This window comes from Typopeltis vanoorti, chromosome 12, assembly GCF_054136105.1.
Source record: "Typopeltis vanoorti isolate ZY-2024b chromosome 12, IOZ_Tvanoo_1.0, whole genome shotgun sequence".
Classification (NCBI taxonomy): Eukaryota; Metazoa; Arthropoda; class Arachnida; order Uropygi; family Thelyphonidae; genus Typopeltis; species Typopeltis vanoorti.
In genome coordinates, this window is record NC_143560.1 from 12,771,731 (window position 1) to 12,793,501 (window position 21,771).

A 21,771-nucleotide genomic window follows, 5' to 3' on the forward strand; every position below is an offset into this window, starting at 1 on the left:
CGCTTCCTAAAACCAGCTTGTATCCTGCATCCCATTTCCTTCTCAGCCCCTCCATCTTCTTCTATTGTTGAAACTAAGTATCTAAAGTTCCTCACCTTCCTGATGACATTTCCTTCCAGCTCCAGATCTGTCTTCTTTGCAACACATATACTCTGTCTTACTTCTGCCAAGTCTCATGCCTCTCTCTTCTAGTACTTTCCTACATTTTTCCAGTTTAGCTGCCACTTCTTCGCTTGAATCTGCACACAGCAAGATGTAATCTCCATACAACATTGTCCAAGGCGCGTCTTCTTTCACCTCCTCCATCAAAATATTAAACAGAAACGGACTTAATGCTGACCCTCGATGCAAACCAACTGCTGCTTGAAACTTTCTGTCAGTACCAGACAGGTCTGAACTCTTGTCTTCACATTTCTGTACATCTTCTGCACCAACCTGGCATATTTCTCTGGTACTTTTTTCTCCCTCAGACACCTCCAGACTTCTTGCCTTGGCATTCTATCGTATGCTTTCTCCAGATCAATAAACACCAAATGTAGCTCCCGTTGTTTCTCTCGAAACGTTTCCATCATCTAACGTAACCGGAAGATAGCATCTGTGGTTGATCTACCAGCCATAAAGCCCAATTATTCCTTTGCAATCTCCACCTCTTTCCTCAATCTTCCATCAAGAACCCTTTCTAGGATTTACATTGTGTTGGACATCAACTTTATTCCTCTGTAATTCTTACAGTCTTGTGCATACCCTTTACCCATGTATATGGAGGCAAGAGTACTTTTCCTCCATTCCTCGGGTATATTTTCCTGTTGGCAAACTTTCATGAACAGTTCCCAGCAGGTCAATTCCCTCTTCCCCCAGTACCTTGTAATTGCCAATTGTATTAATTTTGCAAGAGATGTATCTGTGAATGAACATCAGTACTTTTATTTAATGAATTTCATCGTTGAAAAAGTCCTTCTGCAAACATATGTGCTTCCGAGTATTGGGCACATCTTGAGTTCAAATTTTCTCAATTTTTGGTAATTAAATAGTCTGATTTATATCGGCTACGATACACTCGCTTTTCATCTTCAGTTTTTCTGTTCTTGTTAGGTATGGTTATTTGACGATAAGTTGTATTAAAATTTATTAAGTAGAAGTAGATTACTAAAGATAACACGGAAATAAATCACAATGCATATCTAGTAATTTGTTGAGCTTCACCGAATTAACCTCAATGGCTGAACAAATTACACACTAGTCGCACAATTGGTGTTGAGATTATTGAGAGTATAAAATTACTAACATCAAGATTATAGAATTAAAATATCTAATACACATTCAATTCAAACAGTTATTTTATTTTTTCACTCGTGAAAATCAAAACTCACAGGCAGGCCTCGTTTTGCACAGCCTACAATACCCAACACCTAATGATATATTTTTTTCTCTTTGCATTTATTTCACAGTAAATATTGACTCAAATGAACCATCTTTATTAAACATAAAATCCTCTTTAACTTCTAAGCTAGGGTTGGGGCTAATGGGGTATTAAATTCATGTACACTAATGCTAGGAGTATTAGGAACAAGAACGAAGAGTTTTTGGCCATGGTTGGCACTTCCAGACCGTTATTGGTATTAGTGAATCATGGCTGACTGTAGATGATATAGCTAGTGGTGATGGATATAGTGTGTTCAGAAATGACAGGGAGAATAAAATGGGGAGGAGTATTGTTGATGATAGCTGATGAGCTACAGCCAAGGAGAATAGAAGTTGAATTGCAGGATAGAGAAAAGAGCATATTTGAGGCCATTTGGTGTGAGATTGTGGCTAGCAGAACTAAATATACAATTGGGTGCTGCTATAGACCAGGTGATGGAAAAGATGGTGGTGACAGTATGCACAAGCAAATAGAAGAAATGAGTGGAAGGAGGGTAATTATTATGGGAGATTTCAACTATGGCAACATTGATTGGAAGGAGGAGAGGACACATGGGAGGAAGGAATTGGATTTTATACGGTTATTAAGGGATAACTATCTGTGACAGCATGTAATGGAAAATACTAGGGGTCAGAGAGTGCTTGACCTAGTAATTGCATCTAAGGATTTGACTGTAACGAATATGACCAAATTTCCACCAATTGGTGAGAGTGATCATAGGGTCTTGACTTGGGAGGTGGCTAAAGGTTTGGAATTTACAATTAAGACAGGGTACATGTGGAATTATCAGGCTGGAAAGTATGACAAGTTTAGGAGTTTGATTGGTGCAGTGCCATGGGATGTACAACTGCAACGACTAGAAGTTGATAGTGCATGGGAGGCAGTTAAAAATGTTTGCATGAAGCAATGGCTGACTGTATACCTCGAGTCCGAATAATAAATCAAGTAGGGGTTAAATGGATGAATAACACCAATAAGCTTGAGCTGCAAAAAAAAGAAACAACTATGGAGGGAATTTAAGGAGAAAGGTGACCGGAGACACATGAACGGTATATAGCGCAGGCCAGAAGGGTAACGAGTGTGGTAAGAAAAGCAAAAAAAAGGATTACGAAAGAACATTGACAATGCAGGCTAAAGAGAATCCTAAACAGTTTTTTAGATATGTAGCAAGTAAAAGGAAAAATGTACATGGCAGAATTATTATTATTATTATTTTAACGGTATGTCCTTGGAGTCAAAAGACTCCAAAAGACCCGACATTGACACAAAAACCATTATTTACACAATACCTGTCATACCTCTCCTTAAATTCATTCACAGTTGAAGCATTCACAACCAGTTCTGGCAAAGCATTCCACCCATTCACAACCCTCCAAGTAAAAAATCTAGTCCTAAGGACCTTGTTAACCACACTCTTACACAATCTCCAGAGATGGCCCTTCGTTCTCTCACATCCTGCATTGGTCTTAAGAATATCATCAGTATCAATCCTGTAAAATCCCTTTAACAATTTAAATACCTCTATCATATCTCCTCTCCTACGTTTATCAGCTAGTTTTTGGAGCCCACAGATCATCAATCTATCCTCATAGGGAACATCCCACAGACCTGCAACAATCTTTATAACCCGCCTCTGAATGCTCTCTACCACTTCCGCATCACCAAGAAATCCTGGCGACCAGATCTGTGCACAATAGTCCAAATGCGGCCTTATTAATGCCTTATAGAGTGGAACAATAACTTCGCTATCCCTGCTTGTTAGTGTGTTTCTCAACAACCATGTAAGTTGATGTGATGTTTTGGCAATCTTAGCAATATGCCCTTTAAACTTAAGTTCTCTGTCCACAATAACTCCCAAGTCTCTTGTCTCATCAACTTTCTGCAGTTCAGTTCCGTTAATATAGTAAACAGCATGCGATGGCATCCTCCCGAAGTGCATCACCTTACACTTAGCCACGTTGAACTGACAGCCATTTACCTCAGTCCATAGCGTCAGCCAATTTAAGTCATCCTGTAAAATATCCACATCATTTGAATTGATTATCGCTCTTCCCAATTTTGCATCATCAGCAAACAAGTGGATATTTCCATTCAAAGTATTTCCAATATCATTGATGTACAAATTAAACAATAGAGGACCAAGAACTGAGCCCTGAGGTTCACCACTAGTCACTTGCCTTTTCCTGGACTCAGCTCCTCCGCAAACCAGTCTTTGATATCTGTCCACCAGCCATCCTTTAATCCAAATCACCATCTTCGGATCCAAACCCATTTGCTTTAATTTATGTAACAGAGTTCCATGTGGAATCCTGTCAAAAGCCTTTGCAATGTCAAGCAGTATCACTGAGTAAGGATTTCCTTTATCCTACTCCACTGTTACTTTATTATAGAACGTAAGCAAATTACTTAGGCAAGACCTACCGTTCACAAAACCATGTTGCCCCTTATAAAGTATCATATTGCTGTCCACCCAGTCCTGAATTCTAATTTTAACTAATTTCTCCAAAATCTTAACCACCACTCCAGATATATTGATTGGTCTATAATTTGCAACATCAGTCTTAGAGCCTCCCTTGTGCAATGGAACTATTTTCCCCTCTTTCCACTCTATTGGCACTTTACCAGAACTGAGGCTTACATTAAATATCATGGTTAGAGGAGTTGCTAATTCTCTTGCACATTCTCGTAACACATGGGCCGATATGCCATCTAACCCAATGGCAGTGTTAGCATTAAGGCTCTTTAATATATTAAGCACCTCAATTTCATCTATCTCTATACTCTCATCAGTCAATGGAGCATCTGACACTGCAATATCACTACGAAGATGGTACACTGTTGCGAAATGATCACTAAGCAACTCAACTATTTGATTAGCTTCAGTAATTTCCTTACCATCAACACTTTTTAAAGTAATCTTTCCATGGATATTCTTCCTTTTATTAGCCACATAGCAAAAGAACTCTTTAGGGTTTCTTTTGGATTCATCAGCTAGCTTCCTCGCATAATTAGCTTTGGCTTTCCTTACCATATAGGTTACTCTTTTTGCCTGTACCTTACATTGCTCATTGGAACGCTCATCACCTTTTTCTTTATACGTCTTCCACAACCTTTTCTTTATCTGCAACTCTTGTTTAATAGTATTAGTCATTCATTTTACTCCTACTTGATTTCTCCTGACTCTGGGAATACAGTCTGATACAGCTTTCTTCAAATACTCCTTGAGAATCTCACACACACCATCAACATCTCTCCCCTTGAATTTCTCATGCCATAATACAGCTAAAAGCTGACTTCTCAGCTTGCCATAATCACCAGCCTTGTAATTCCACTTATACCCATTCTTAATAGAATATTCAGTACGTCTTTCAATCTCCCAGGTCAAGACCACATGATCGCTTTCCCCAAGTGGAGACATTGTAACTAAATTACTTATTGATATGTTCTCCGATGTTATGACCAGATCTAACACTCTAGAATCTCTTGTCCCTTCCATCACATGCTGTCTCAGGTAATTATCTCTTAACAATTTTATAAACTCCATTTGCTTTGTTCCTTGTGACCATTCCTTCCCCCAATCTATGTCCCCAAAGTTAAAATCCCCCATAATAATTACTTGACCTTTACTCATCGTGCTAATTTGCCAATACATGCTATCTACATTCTCCCTTATTCCCCTTGGATTATAGCAACAACCAATTACATATTTTGCCTTGTTAATCTCTATCTCACACCAAACAGCCTCTAATGAACTGCCCTCTACATACCTACAGTGAGGTACTTCTATCTTTTTTGGCTTTAATGTTTCGTCTATCATTAATAAAACCCCTCCCCCATTCTGTCATCTCTCTCCTGCCTGAAAATACTGTACCCCTTACTTTCAATCCCAGTAACTATATCATTCTTGGTTAACCAAGTTTCGCTAATTCCTATAATTTTTGGCTATGTTGTACTAAGTAATGACAAAAATTCTTCACACTTATTCCTAATACTTCGAGCATTAGTATACATAAACTGCATTACTCCCTTCCTCCCATAATATCCCTGTGTGCGAATTACCCCACTCTGTATACTGTTAACATTCTGCGAACAATTAATCCCAGTTTCACAACGATTAATGACCTTAGTACTATTTACAGCGGACTCTATCACCTGTCTCCCTAGCAAATCACATTTTCCTGTTTATGACCCTTTACTCTGTCCTTTATCAATAAATGTTCTAAGTGCCAAGCTCCTAATCCATTTAAGTGCAAACCATCTCTCTTAAAATACTCCTTCCTTTTATCAAACTCATCCCAGACATTCATAAAATGAATATTCAGTTTCATTTATTTGCAAAACCTTTTACACAATCTGGACACCATTCCATTTACTATAATTGCTCTTCTGTTCATTTCGTCACAATCAAATCGTGGTAGCACACTCATGATCTTTCCACTCTCACTCTTTGCATTCATTGCAATCATTAAATTCTTCAATTCCCGTCTTACAGAAAATCTTTCCCTACGTAGATCATTCGTCCCTATAACTGCAATAATCTCACTCACTCTGTCTTTCTGCAATTTCACAGCCCTAGTTATATCCTTAATCTGTGACACTGGATAACACGCTTTAATTTCTCTACCATCCTTCACACCCTTAATTATAGAATTCCCATACAGCACAACATCTTTTTTTGCTTCTTCTTAACTTGACATCGTTTACTCCCACTGATGCTTGTTTTTGTTCCTGAACCTCTCTCACATTCTTTAGTATATCACTCAGCAATATGTGTGTATCTATTTCTGCACTATTTATTCCATGCACATATTCACTTCTATCATTCTCATACTTTGTCATTCTTAATCCCCCCATACTTCCTATTCCATAAAAAATATTAGAACATATTGGAATTCTAAAAGATAGATTATACAATTTGGTCTGATCAAAATTATAAAATATATTACAGTTATTTAAAAATGTCCGTTCATTTGTTTCAGGAGAACTTGCACAACACAGTCTACTTCACATGCTTCTATCCGATACATTGGGATATGGCTGTATAAAACATGTATGTTCCCTATGTGACTGATGGTAGCTAACTGCGAAGTCTTGATGATCCATTAAACTTGGGATATTAGTCAAACCAGATGTATCATCATATATTACATTAAAACTTCTGCGATCATACGAGTCACTTAATACAGGCAAAACATTTGATATATTAGAAGATGTGGAATGGACTGCACAGTCTTTCGTTTCTACTTTGACATCAGATTCAAGAGGGGATACTATAGAAACACAAGATTTTAAGTAATCTGGATTGTCATCCCCAGCAACCACAGAAGAAATGGCTGACACAGATGACATACCCAAGTTTGTGACTGGCAGGTGAGAATCAACCGTAGCATCAGAAACCGACAACACACTGCCATGCACACATTCACCTGAATTGATGAAAGGACCATCATCACCGCTAAAAACCGAGACTGCAGCATCAGAAACCGACAACACACCGTTATGCACACACATTCACCTGAATTGATGAAAGGACTGTTGTCATCACTACCCAAGTTTGTGACTGTTAGGTGAGAATCAACTGTAGCATCAGACACTGAACAAGACAATACACCCGTATGCACACTTTGACCTGACAGTTGACCCTCAGCAACGAAGTGAACAATGATCGGTTTCCCTGCTTCGTGACGATCATAATCTAAAGCGCTCTGCTGTAGGCCTTCCACAGAATCATTGTACTTATTAGCAACTTCCAAAAAATCTTTCATTTTTAGGAACTCTGCAGATTTTAACAATGATGGAAGCATATCCCATGAAATATTAATTTCAGCATTGTACATATATTGGACCATCAACCTTAAGTCGTTGAACTTCATGTCATTTAATGTCACAACAGGATGACTACTTGGGTTCTCTAAAAATAAGCTGTACAGAAGAGTGCTGCTTGCAGATAGTACTATTTTGTGAGCCTTAAGGGTCATTCCTTCACACGATAATGTTACATCCACCAAACGTTCACTAGCAAGTAATTTATTAAAAACAGATAATATATTAGGTGTGTGATTGTGCCCTTTCAAACAAATTGTCTGTGATCTTGTTATCATATTGAGTTCTGAACTAAGTTTAAAATAAAATACTCATATTAAACAACATTAAACAATACCTAACAAAATTTACATACGTTGGTTGAAATAATTATCTCAGCATTATACACTTATAATCAATAGATTTCATTTAACATCCAGTATATATGCTCAGAGAATGGCAGTATTAGGCTTAACAACAAGAACGCGATCACTATAACATATCATTCCCAAATGTTTCATCAAACACGTCATTATATGAATAACCAAAAATATCTAACACAAGGATTTACATACATAGCTACAAAGAAGATTTAACAGCCACAAGCTGTCACAATAGCGAGATTAGGCTTAATTGCAACGATGCCTAATCATACAATCTGATACCAAATACAAACCAATTATGTCAAATGCAAAAATACTCGACACAAAATAAACACGCTTGACTTGAAAGAAGCACCTAACAGAGAAATACACAGCCATAAAATATAATTTTTTTTTAATTTAAAGATGTGCACATTAGAAACGAGCCTACACTACTGAGCCGCCACCTACTTATGTCCTATGATTTTAAAGAATGCCGATGGTATGGAGGTAACTGAATCAGTTGATATAGTTGAGTTACTGAGTGAGCACTTTGAAAGTATATATCAACCAGGTGGTGACATTGCAGAAACGAATAAATAAACCTGTAGATTATACGGGAATTGTGGTGAATGAATTGGAGGTGAGTAGTCTAGTGCATAACCTCAATGTCAATACATCCGTGGGATTGGATGGTATACCAGCTCGTGTCGTACGAGAAGCAGCTAAAGAATTGTCAGTACCCTTGACCATCTTGTTTAATTTGAGTCTCGGGTCTGGGTTAGTCCCGAGGGGGTGGAAAGAGGGGAAAATAGTTCCACTGCATAAAGGTAGTTCCAAGGCTGCTGTTGTAAATTACCGACCAATTAGCATATCAGGAATCATTGTCAAGGTCTTAGAGAAATTAGTCAACAAAAGAATACAGGATTGGATAGATGAAAATGGGATATTGTATTGGGGACAACATGGTTTTGTGAATGGTAGATCATGTCTCAGTAACACAGTGACGGCTGAACTGGATAGGCGTAATGGGTTTACAGTGATACTACTGGACCTTGCCAAGGCCTTTGACAGGATACCACATGGAACCCTAATCAGTAAACTGGAGCAGATGGGGAGAGATATAGGTTTGGTGAGATGTATAGGAGGGTGGTTGAAGGAGAGATACCAGAAAGTGGTTTATTCAGGAGTGGAGTCTAAAAGACGGCTTGTGACTAGTGGTGTGCCACAGGGCTCTGTTCTTGGACCACTGCTTTTCAATTTGTTCATCAATGATATAGGAAAGGATTTGAGAGGAAGTGTTCACTAGTTTGCTAATGATGCAAAGTTGGGTAGAGCAATTGCGAGTGCACAGGATGTCAAAATTTTACAGGATGATTTGGATAGTTTGGAGGACTGGGCTAGGAAAAATGGATGTCAATTTAATGTGGCAAAGTGTAAGGTTATGCACTTTGGGGTGAAAAGAATAGCAGCAGTATATCGTACTTGTGGAACCGTACTCCAGGAGATTGATGAGGCCAGGGATTTGGGAGTGTTTGTGGATAGGGAATTGAAGTTTAGGGGACACATTGCAAAAGTGACTAAATCAGCTCATCAAACACTTGGCTTCTGTAAAATACTTTAACATGCAGAGATAAACAAGTTGTTGTTCCTCTGTATTGAGCCTTGATAAGACCCCATCTAGACTACTGTGCCCAGTTATGGGCACCGGGGTTTCTTCGTGATGGTGATGAAGTGGAAAGGATTCAGAGACGAGTGACCAAGATGATAGCAGGTCTGTAGAATGAACCTTATGAGAATAGGTTGAAGATTTGTGGGTTGCAGAGATTGGACGATAGGCGAAGGAGGGGTGATATGACTGAGACATTCAAATTACTGAAGGGTTTCTATAAGATTGATCCAGAAGATATTTTTGAAAATATGACTGGTGGTGGGAGGACTAGGGGCCATGCACGGAAGCTGGGAAAGAGCGTGGTTGACAAGGGTGTTAGAGCTAGGTTTTTTACTTGGAGAGTGGTGAATGAGTGGAATAAGCTTCCAGAGTCTGTTGTGGGTGCTATGACCGTGAATGAGTTCAAGGCAAGGTATGATAGACACTGTGTCAATGTCGAATAGTTGTTCTTGACATGATGTTAGGGCCTCCCGCGATGAGTCTGTCGACTCCTTAGAGTTGCCTGGAACAACAACAATAATAATAATAATAATAATATTCCCTCACTCCTGTGGGAAAATACATTACCCTTTACATTCTAAAGAACACTTCTCTAAACATCTAACTCTAAAGCCATTATATGTAGCCTATCAGATATATAAGTATTTTCTCAATGAAATTTAGTCCATACATCAATAAACTGCTAGCCATTCCTTCTGCATATTCTTATCATGGACTTCTTAGCAATCTTGGCTTTACTCATCCACTCTTTCCTATCATACCAAGGTAGCAGACTTACAGTCTTTGGTTCCTTAGTCTTCATTTTGCTTTTTTTAGGAACTCTTCCATATCGTCTGTCATTTCATATTCCTTCCCTTTCAAATGATTTGTTCCTGCCACAAATCATTTGAAAAATTATCTCTTTCACTTACCTGTTCTGTGAACTAACACCGTTTCTAACATCCCTTATTTTTACACCTGGGAAACACGCTTTCATCAGCTGCTTATTAATAATATCTTTTATAATCGAATTTCCATATAATACCGTATCCTTATTTGCAGAGCCTCGCATTTTCAGAGTTTCCAAATTTACATTTTCTTTCATTCTCCGACCTTTTGTAACCCATGCCAATCGTTGATTCAGTCGATCCACTTTCCGTTTCGTCCTGTGAAGAACGCAACGTAAACGCTCTCTTCACTCCTTACCATCACTTCATTAGCCACTTCTGCCACGTTTTCATTCTGAGCACTATCATTCGCATATCATCAGAGTTCTGCTGCTATTTCATCAGTATCTGGTGCTTTGTTGTCATTGAGCTGCTTTATACTATCTTCAACTTCACCTACTGAAGATTTAAATATTTCTGATTGACAATTATCATAAGTATTCTGTTTGAAAGAATGTGCAGGTTTATTACAGTTTAGCAGTTTGTTAAAGTACTCTGCACCCAGTGTCGGTGCCAGGTTACTTTGTGTCCTAGGCAATTTCTAAATTTCTTCAACCTGTTCACAATTTCCTTTTCTGTCGTCTGATTATATTTTGTTGGCTCCTTGCTTCTCTCTTTGTATCTCTGAGCAGCGTGAATATCAGTAGGATTAATCTTTTTTTATCTCTTTACTGCCAGTTCACATTCACATTAACCCATTTTTATGCTGTATTTACTTTTATCTCCAACTGAGTTTTCTGCTGCTATTCCTGTGTTATTAATATTTTCATTCTTTTACAGCTATATATTTTTTATTTGTTTTAATTCACACTCATAGTATCTTCTCTCTCTCTCTCTCTCTCTCTCTCTCTCTCTCTCTCTCTCTCTCTCTTTTAAATCTAGATTATTAACATTGTATCGCAGTTGAAGTGCATGTGCCGCCAAAAATTTACTGTTTATTATTATTATTATTATTATTATTATTATTATTATTATTATTATTATTATTATTATTATTCCTGACTCCTCCAAGGAGTTCGAAGACTCATCGCGGGAGGACACCTACAACTGTCTCAACCACTACACCAAACATCTGCTACGAATCATCTCCATCAATGCTATCTAACGCCCACCTCCACCACCACTACAACTAGTATTCTATGTCTGTAAATTGCGTGCGTTCTGAAGGGCTGATTTGTCTGTATGCGGGATGAAAAACCCGAGATTCCGGGAGAAAAAACCATGCTACCGCCGTATGAGATCGGCTAACTCACCTTCGATTGAAAATTATCCAGATAAAGATTCCTCCCGTCGCGACGAGAATCGAACTTAGGCCCTTCCAATCGAAGGGCGCAATGTACCATCGTTCTTCGAATTGCGCTTCTGAGGCGCTAAATTTTAACCTTAAGAATAGCCCCAATTAGAAAATGATTACTATACTGAGCTTCTCTGAAGTTGCGGATATTCTTAATGCAATTCCTATGTCTTTTATTGATTATCGTATTCGTATGGTCTGTTTGATTAACCGAATATCCATCAGGAGATTTTCATTTTTGTTTGTGTTATTCTTCCTCATAAACATAACGCTGCTTATTATGAAATTTCTGAGTGCAATCAAATTCATTAATCTTTCTCCACTAGTATTTGTCTGGTAAAACCCCATAATATGCGAATTCACTTCTGCCCCCTGATGTCAGAAACATGCCATTTCTTAATATGTCTTTTATGGGTTTCTTAAGTTTATAGTTTTCAGAAAAATAAAGTTTATATAAATTTTAGCGCTTGCATTTTTTGTTTGAAAGAAAATCTAATAAATATTATTAAGAGATACCCCCTTTTTATAAATTTAATTTTTTTGAACGTTGAATGACAGAAATAATGTAAAACCGATTATTGTTTATATTGATATCCTTCGAATAAATAAACCCTTGTGGGGGGAGGTTGATTTAAAAAGCACGTGATCATTCACACCTTTTATTTTACTGCAGTAGAAATGGCAGGAAACGATAAGTGTTATAAAATTGGTAAATATGGGCCTCTAGTTGGAGCAGTTGATCAAGGAACAAGTAGCACCAGATTTCTGGTATGAATCTTTATTCAAAAAGACAATATTATACTGCCTTAAATATTACAATTCAGCATTTTTGTTGCTGAAAATGGTTGTTGGATACCTGTGTCATTTTTGTATTTCAGTAAAATAAAATAAAATTAAAAGCAAAATGAGCCAAGTGCTTACGAAGCAGTAGGATGCAATTTAGAAGCAATTGGCTACTGTGCCGGCATTTTTAATAATTGGCATTGCTGCTTTGTTACTGTATGACATAAACCAATCAACATTTCTTAACAATCAAAGCAGCAATGCCAGCCTTGTAACCACTACTGATTTACCCTTTTTTTTTTTTTTTTTTTTTACGTACGAGATTCGTATTTATTTTTGTTCGTTCAAGTGATAAAATCAGTTGAACGAGATCCTCTGCATTTTTCACATCTCTATCTTTACAAGGTCACTTTCTAATTCCCTTCAATTTTGTAGACACTGTTGTCAGATAGCCTCCAACAGAGTTAGAAACAAATATATTTTAATTTCATTGAAAACAAACTGTGATCTGCACATGTTACTTAGTTTGTTTTCAATGAAATCTGAGAAGAATGCCAGTCTGGTTGGCCGAGTGGTTAGCATATCCACCCTCCAGCCAAAAGGTTGTGGGTTCGAATCCTGCCATGGGCATGGATGTTTGTGATTGTCAGTGAAAATACTAGTGGTGGCAGTGGGCGGTAGTTGATGATTACAGTTGGTGTATTGAGTGGTGGAGACAGACCTGTAGAGTAGGTGCCCTCCCTTGATGAGTCTTTGGACTCCCTGGAAGTGTCAGGTAATAATAATAATGACCTCCCCCCCCCAGTTCATTTTAATCAGATTGGGCAGAATTTTTCAGTTGATCTTAAACACCATAAGAACTGCATGTTTAAAATTGGTTGCTTGATGGTTCTGAGCTGTCTGCAAGGACAGAGCCCTTTCTGCAATTCTATTTCATTTTTACCCGATTAGGTTAATTTCTGGAGACTTAATGTGTAAGAAATCACTATATTCTCAATTTGGTTAAATGATGCAAGTTGTAAAGCTGTCTGTGGAAGTAGCAAGCCCTTGGTACAATATGATCCCCTATTATTTGTTCCATTTGGGCTGAAATTGCCAGCAGGTGTTCAGTGATATTACAAGCTGCTGTACCCCAAATTTTGGCAAAGACTTGAATAATATGACCCATACATTTGTATACAATTAATGCAATCCACTTTACAACTCTCCTTTTTTTTTGATTGCTCAGAAATTCTCATTATAGCCAAACAAATGTAAGGAATGACAGTATTTCAATTTTGGTGAAAACTGGTTGAATAATGTAACACGTAGAGGCATTTGAGAAGGAGGTAACTTAGATGAATGAAGACTCCATGATTCTCAGGGAACAACCTTACCTGATGCCTCAAAAGGACTGGTTGTTGTTGAGTACTCCATCCACCTTCTATACCACTTAATATTTCATTCACACACTATGTGACCATTCACTATCAACACACGATATCATCTACTGCACAAATAATTGGGTGCAGTTATTAACTAGATGCAGTGTTTAAAATCTGGCTTGCTCTTTTATATTGCATGACAGTGGCAGAGAGCTGATATTCATCATTGAACCAGAGTTACAGCAGGTCCAATTTTGGAACTCATAATTCTAATAACTGTACCAGCAAAAGTTGGTAAAATAGCTCAAAGGATTACCTGTATGTTCAAAACACACAAGTAAAGATAAGGAGGTTATTATTCCACTCAATAAGACTATGATTGCTGCAACTTGAGTGCTTTGCACAGATTTGGTCACCTTGTTTTCTGGGGAGATCAGGAGGTGATGGAGAAGATTCAGTGACAAGTAACCAAGTTGGTGACAGGTCAGTGGAATGCTCCCTGTGAGGATAGGAAAGTATGTATGGTTGCAAAGCTTAGTTGATAGGCAAAAAAGAGGAGAAATGATGGAAACTTATAAGTTATTAAAAGGGTCCTATAAATGATTGACATAAAGACAGTTTTTCAATACGTGATAAAGTGAGAACTAGAGGTCACCCTTGAAGTTGTGTAAGAGCGTGGTTAGTAAGGGGTGTACAGACTTTTGACCTTTTATTGAATGTTCAAGTACAGGTCAAACTATAAAAACTCAGTGTTGTTCCCCTCAGTAACAAGCACACCCCGCCACTGAGAAGAACTCTCAGTGTTGGTTGTATCCCGTGACAGGCTCACCCCACCACCGAGCAGAGCCACTCATATGTCATCTGAGTAGTAACAGCAACAGCTGTGCCTCAGTTAACTTCATGGGCTACAGCATTGCCATTCATTATCCCCCCACTCAGGCCCTGGGTGACAGCAACAGCCGAGCCTCAGTTAAAACTTCATGGGCTACAGCATTGCCATTCATCACCCAAGCTTCCAACTGGTTTCGACCTTTATTGAGGTCTCGTCAGTGGGAGCCAGATTTGGCAACTCATATTTACCTATATGAGTTGCCAAAAGGTGTACCACCTTATTATTAAATTACTTTGGATTTAGAGAAAGATGTTGGAAGTTTTTTGTTTTTTTTCCACTTGGTTAGATTATAATAATTTTTTTTTAATCCTTTATCCAAGTGTAAGCAAACAAAGTTTGCGCCTGAAGTATCTTCAGAACTGAGGCAACTCATGGTAAAGGTGGATCAAGCTTTCATCACTCCTTGTCTCAGTATCTCCCATAATGCAAATCACATCTCCTTGCAGACATGTGTAATGCGATGCATTAAGGGAAGGGCCACTACCCAGACTGGTTTCGACCTTTATTGAGGTCTCGTCAGTGGGAGCCAGACCCAGAAGTGGTGATACTAAGGCAGAAGCAATTAATCACACTTTTATGCAGTTTCCAAGGATGACTTGTTCTGTCCCCTCTAGTCAAGAGCCGAAAAATTTCCTCTGAATTAATCCTATAAAAAACCCTTTAAATAACTTAAATGTTTCAGTGATGTTTCCCCCCCCCCCCTTTTTTTTTTCACCTGTCAACCAAATTCTGCAGTCCACACACCCTCAATTTATCCTTGTAGTGACCATCAATGTTTTTGTTATGTCAGGTTCTCGCCAATGGTTTTAAAGCATTAATACTGCAGATAATCTTGGAATCTTGCTGAATAGAGAACTAAGGTAATGTTAATAGCATGGATCGGCTAAGGGTTAGGTAATTTGGGAAATGAAGCATGACATCTTTCTGAAGCCATTTCATGCCTCTAATAAGACAAGATTGGTTGATGAAAATGATATCCGACTGTTATCTTGCCATCTAGTCCAGCCATGACAAGATTTTTCGGGTTTAAAGGAGGACTTGTCATTTAGAGTTCAGTTCTCATTGTGATGAGAGGAATCTTCATCTGGGCTCTTTCAATTGAAGGTGAGTTAGTCGATCTCATACAGAGCTAGAAGGGTTTTCCCCCGCATGGAAACTTTAGTTTTTCTTCCTGCCTGCAATCAGATTGGCCATAAGAATACAACAATTTACAGACAAAAATACTGTTGTTGTTGGTGGTGGTGGTAGGTGGCATTGATAGTAGTTGTGCGTAGTTGTAGATTTAAGTAGTAGGGTAGACAGCGAGATGTGTATAGCCAAGTAGAGTGCCCTTCCACGATGAATCCTTGTACTCCTTATAGGTGTTATGTAATAATAATAATAATACTATTTTTAATAATGTTAGATAATTGATGTGAAATATGTAGCCTGATCATTATGCAGTATTTGACCTGAAACAGAATTTTCCTTTTTGAATACTTATATAACACCAGAAACAGAAATTGAGCACGTGATTTGCTAACTCAGTTCAGTTACAACTGGTGTTAAGATGGACACTATAATATCATTCCACTGAACATTTGAAATGATCCTCCTAATATAATAATATTATTATTATTATTACCCAAGACCCCATGTAGTCAAAGACTGATCTAGGAGGTCCTTTTATCAAATACACAGCTCATCATACCATGCTTTAAACACACTCAAATTCTCTGCAGACACCACACTCTCAGGCAAAGCATTCCAATCATTCACAATTATGCATGAAAAAACCTGCTTCTTATACAGAAATGCAAGAAAAGAAACCAGACATTTATGGAATTAATCTTAAACAAATTTAAATCACTGATAAATATAGTTATAAGTTGGCAAGAAAGAATCTGAGATAGATCAATTATACAAGGAAGAAAAATTTTATAATAGATGATTATATAATATCGCTGAATTTGTCTTAAGATAGTTAATTGATGTATCTTCAAATTAAATTCTTTTTTTTTTTTTAATTTTTTAACTGACTGCTTTTAAGACTTAAACATTATCTGTATATGATCATTTGAAATGAATATTTCAGAAGATCATATAAATTTCTGAATAAAAGACTTAATGAATATTGTTTGCAGTATTCATATATAAAAGGCTTTATAAAAGACTAAGCATGATAAAAATGGATATCACATATCATTGGCTGGCCTAGCTGGCCGAGTGGTTAGCATATCGGCTTTACAGCCGAAAGGCTGTGGGTTCGAATCCCGCCATGGGCATGGATGTTTATCTGTGAAAATACTAGTGGTGGTGGTTGGCAGTAGATGGCATTGGTGTAGATGATGAAGGTAGTTGCGGTCGGTGAAGTGATGGAGATAGAGAGTTGTAGACTAGGTACTTTCCCTTGATGAGTCTTTGGACTCCCTGGAGGTGTTATCTAATAACAACATTGAAAAAAACAGAATGTAAGAAAGTTTTAAAAAGAATTAAAGTTGAGCAGCTTTTACAAGTAGACTCGAGTATACAAACATTATTGAAGAAAAAATGAAATAGATTGAAAATAAGAACCAAATCTTGGAGTCTCAGTGGCAAAATCTCAAGAAAACATCGATTCAGCTCGGGAGGTATGTGGTGAAATTTGTGTGCAAGGATACAAAAATAAGAACATCATGGTGGATAAAAGAAGTTAAAGAGGCAGTCCTGGAAAAGAAGAAAGCATACCAAAAGTTCCTAGCAAATAAGTTGGCAAATGCCCTAAAAGAATACATAAACAAAAGTTATGGGAAATATTACAAATATTTTCTATATTTGTAATAATATAGAAAATAATATTTTCTATATTATTACAAAAGTAATAATATAGAAAATAAATATCAAGAAGGTGGCAAAATGTTCTGGAGGCTATTGAAGAAGTTTATTATTATTATTATTATTCCGGGCGACTCCAGGGAGTCCTTAGACTCATCGAGGGAGGCCCTAAACATCATGTCCAAACAACTATTCGACATTCTCACAGTATCTATCATACTTTGCCTTGAACTCACTCACTGTCATAGCACCCACAACAGACTCTGGCAGCTTTTTCCACTCATTTACCACTCTAAAAGTAAAGAACCCAGCTCTGACACCCTTGCTAGCCACACTCTTGCCCAACTTCCATAGATGTTCCCCAGTTCTCCCACCACCAGTTCTGATCTCAAAAATATCCTTTGAATTAATCCTATGGAAACCCTTCAGCAATTTGAATGTATCAATCATATCTCCCCTTTTCTGCCTATCAACCAATTTCTGCAACCCACAAATCTTCAACCTGTTCTCATAAGGTTCATTCCATAGACCTGCTATCATCTTGATTACTCGCCTCTGGATCCTCTCCACCTTCTCTTCATCAAGAAGAAACCTAGGTGACCAAATCTGGGCACCTCATCTAGGTGAGATGAGGTGATGATGAGGTCGAGATGAGGTCTTATCAAGGCTCGGTACAGAGAAACAATAACTTGCTTGTCTCTGCTTGTCAAAGTATTTTTCAACAACCAAGTGAGGTGAGTTGATGAGCTGATTTAGCCACTTTTGCAATGTGCCCCCTATACTTCATCTTCCTATCCACCAACACTCCCAAGTCCCTGGCTTCATCAATCTCCTGGAGTACAGTGCCACCAATGTGGTATACTGCTGCTAATCTTTTCACCCCAAAATGCATAACCTTACATTTTGTCACATTAAATTGACATCCATTCTCCTTAGTCCAGAACTCCAATCTATCCAAATCATCCTGCAAGATTTTGACATCTTCTGCATTCACTATTGCCCTACCCAACTTTGCATCATCAGCGAACAAATGAACTGTTCCTCTTAGATCCTTCCCTATATCGCTAATGAACAAATTAAACAGCAGTGGTCCAAGAACAGAACCCTGCGGTACACCACTAGTCACAGGCCGTCTTTTGGACTCTACTCCTGAATAAACTACTCTTTGATATCTCTCCATCAACCACCCACCTATCCATCTCACCAACGCTATATTCATTCCCATATGTTGCAGTTTACAGATTAGAATTCCATGTGGTATCCTGTCAGAGGCCTTGCCCAGGTCCAGCAGTATCACTGTAAACACATTACCCTTATCCAGTTCAGCCGTCACTGTATTATAAAACTTGAGCAAGTTACTGAGGCATGGTCTACCCTTCACAAAGCCATGCTGTCCCCCGTACAGTATCTCATTTTCATCAATCCATTCCTGTATTTTTCTCGACTACTTTCTCCAAGACCTTGACAATGACTCCTGATATGCTGATTAGTCGGTAATTTGCAACAGTAGTCTTGGATCCTCCTTTATGCAGTGGAACTATTTTCCCCTCTTTCCATACCTTCAGGACTAAACCAGACCTGAGACTCAGATTAAACAACATGGTCAAGGGCACTGATAATTCCTTAGCCGCTTCATGCAAGACCTGTGCCGGTATACCATCCAATCCCACAGATGTATTCACATTAAGGTTCTGTAATAGACTATTCACCTCCACTTCATTCATCACCATTCCCGTATAAACTAATGGTTCCTTCATTCTTTCAATGTCACCACCTGGATGATATATTCTTGCAAAGTGCCCACTCAGTAATTTCACTATATCGACTGATTCAGTGACCTCCTTACCATCACCATTCCTTAAAATCGTTCTGCTGTGTACAGTTTTTTTTTTGCTTGCAGCATATTGAAAGAACTGTTTGGGATTCTCTTTTGCTTGCATAGCTAGTTTCCTTTCATAATCTGCTTTTGCTTTTTTTACCACACTCGTTACCTTTCTGGCCTGCGCTTTATACTGTTTGTGCGCCTGCAGGTTACCTTTCTCTTTAAATTCCCTCCACAGTTGTTTCTTTTTTTTTGCAGCTCAAGCTTAATGGTGTTATTCATCCATTTAACCCCTACTTGTTTTATTATTCGGACCCTAGGTATACAATCAGCCATAACTTCCTATAAATGCTCCTTGACCACTTCCCATGCTCTATCAACATCCAGCCCTTGCAGTTTTACATGCCATGGCACTGAACCAAACAATCTCCTAAGCTTGTCATACTCTAGCATGGTAATTCCACATATACCCTATCTTAATCGAAAATTCCACACCACTTCCCAGGTCAAGACCTTATGATCACTCTCACCAATAGGTGGCAACATGGTCATATTCATTACAGTCAAATTCTCAGATGCTATTACCAGGTCAAGCACTCTCAAACCCCTAGTATTTTCAATTACATGCTGCCTCAGATAGTTATCCCTTAATAATTGGATAAAATCCAGTTCCTTCCTCACATATGTCCTCTCCTCCTTCCAATCAGTGTTACCATAGTTGAAATCTCCCATAATAATTACCCTCCTTCCATTCATTTCTTCTATTAGCTTATGCATACTATCTCCACCATCTCTTCCATCACCTGGTCTATAGCAGCACCCAGCTGTATATTTTGTTCTGCCAGTCTCAATCTCACACCAAATAGCCTCAAATGAGCTCTTTTCACTATCCTGCAATACAACTTCAGTTCTCCTTGGCTGCAGTTCATCAGCTATCATCATTAACACTCCCCCCCCATTTTATTCTCTCTGTCCCTCCTAAACACACTATAACCTACACATTCTATCCCACTAACTATATCATCTTCCGTCAGCCATGTTTCACTAATGCCAATAACCTGTGGCCAGGAAGAGCCAACCAAGGCCAAAAATTCTTCCTTCTTGTTCTTAATACTCCTGGCATTAGTATACATGAAATGCAGAGGTCCCTTTTTCCCACCCTTATCTTGATGCGTTATTCTAACTATCCCATTCCGATTACTTGTCCTTTGTACTGGCTCGGATACATTATATACATTTTTACACAGCTGTCTCACTGATGTCTGCATATCCCCCCCCCCCCCTCCTTGGTAGTTCTAGTTTCCCTGGTTGCGCATCCATTTTCACTTCATTGAGCAACACTTGTTCCAGTCTCCGCACACCAAGTCCATTCAAATGCAGGCCATCCATCCTGTATAAATCCTTTCACCCATCAAACTCATTCCATATGTCCACGAATTCCACACCACACCGTCTGCATAACCTGTGCATAAAGTCATTTGCAATTATGGCCCTCCTTCTAAACTCCTCTCCATGGCAACAGACTCACCATCCTAACTCTGGCACTCTTTTTTTTTTTCACTACCTTTAACAATACTTTCACGTCCTCTCTCATAAAAAATTTATCTCCTTTCAATTCATTCGTACCCACCACAACTATCAATTCTTTCACCCTCTGTTTTTGTGCTCTAATACTCTAACTTACATCCTGAAATTTTGCACCCTGTAAGTACGATTTAGTTAAACTCAAATAATTCAATACTCCTTCCAACTACTAACCACACTCAAACTTGCTTAACTTTTTGCATGAGCCATTAGTAGCAGAGGCTCTTCCAATCGACCAACCTTTGTTGGCACTAAGTTTAGGAATAGAGAAAAAAATACTTTACATAAAAAGAATCAAAGATGATAAAGGTGACATGAAAATATTATTTTCATGTCACCTTCAGTTTTCATGTCACATGAAAACTGAAGATCAGGATATCCTTGATGTCTGGAGTAATTACTTGGAAAGACTGTTAAATGAACTAAGCATTGACAGAACCATACTAGAAAATTTTCAAGAGGAATGCAAAGAGAGAACATATGAATACTTGATGTGGAAAAACCTATCAAAAACTTGACACGTGAAAAGGCAGCTGGAGTAGATGATATTCAACCAGAAATGCTTACGTATGGAGGTATAAAAGTTTTGCAGTGGCTATACTGCATAATTCAGAGGACCTAAACAGAAGGTTGAATTCCCAATAATTGGAGTAAGATTTATGCAAGCATACTAGGAAAGAGGTTGAGAAAGTTTGTAGAAGAGAAACTTGGAGAACAAGCTGGTTTCAGGCCAAATAAAGGCTGTCAAAATAAGATCAGATTTTCACTTTAAGACAAATAGATGAGAAATCGTAGGAATAGGACAAGGATCTGTACTTGAGTTTTGTAGATCTGGAAAAGGCATACAAGGTTTCCAGTAAAAGCTCTTATATAATTGTAGTGTTTTGAAAAGCTTTTCAAAACACTATCATGATATGGGGTGAATGGAACATTATATAGAGCAATACATAATCTATATTTAAGTTGTTCAGTCACAATTGAAGGAAATACAGGAAGATGGTTTGATGTAAAATGAGGACTAAGAGAAGGCTGCACATTATCTCCACTCTTGTTT

The 21,771-nt window shown here is 38.1% G+C and overlaps 1 protein-coding gene across 1 annotated transcript in view; it reads left to right on the plus strand.

The window, feature by feature from the left end:
- The first annotated feature begins 12,157 nt into the window (after positions 1 to 12,157).
- LOC150100586 (glycerol kinase 3-like) overlaps positions 12,158 to 21,771 on the plus strand; it is a 473,098-nt gene continuing 463,484 nt past the window's right edge. Inside the window, exon 1 of the mRNA XM_090401838.1 lies at positions 12,158 to 12,247. Coding sequence (XP_090257964.1) covers positions 12,158 to 12,247 — 90 coding nt within the window. The remainder of the gene's footprint in view (positions 12,248 to 21,771) is intronic.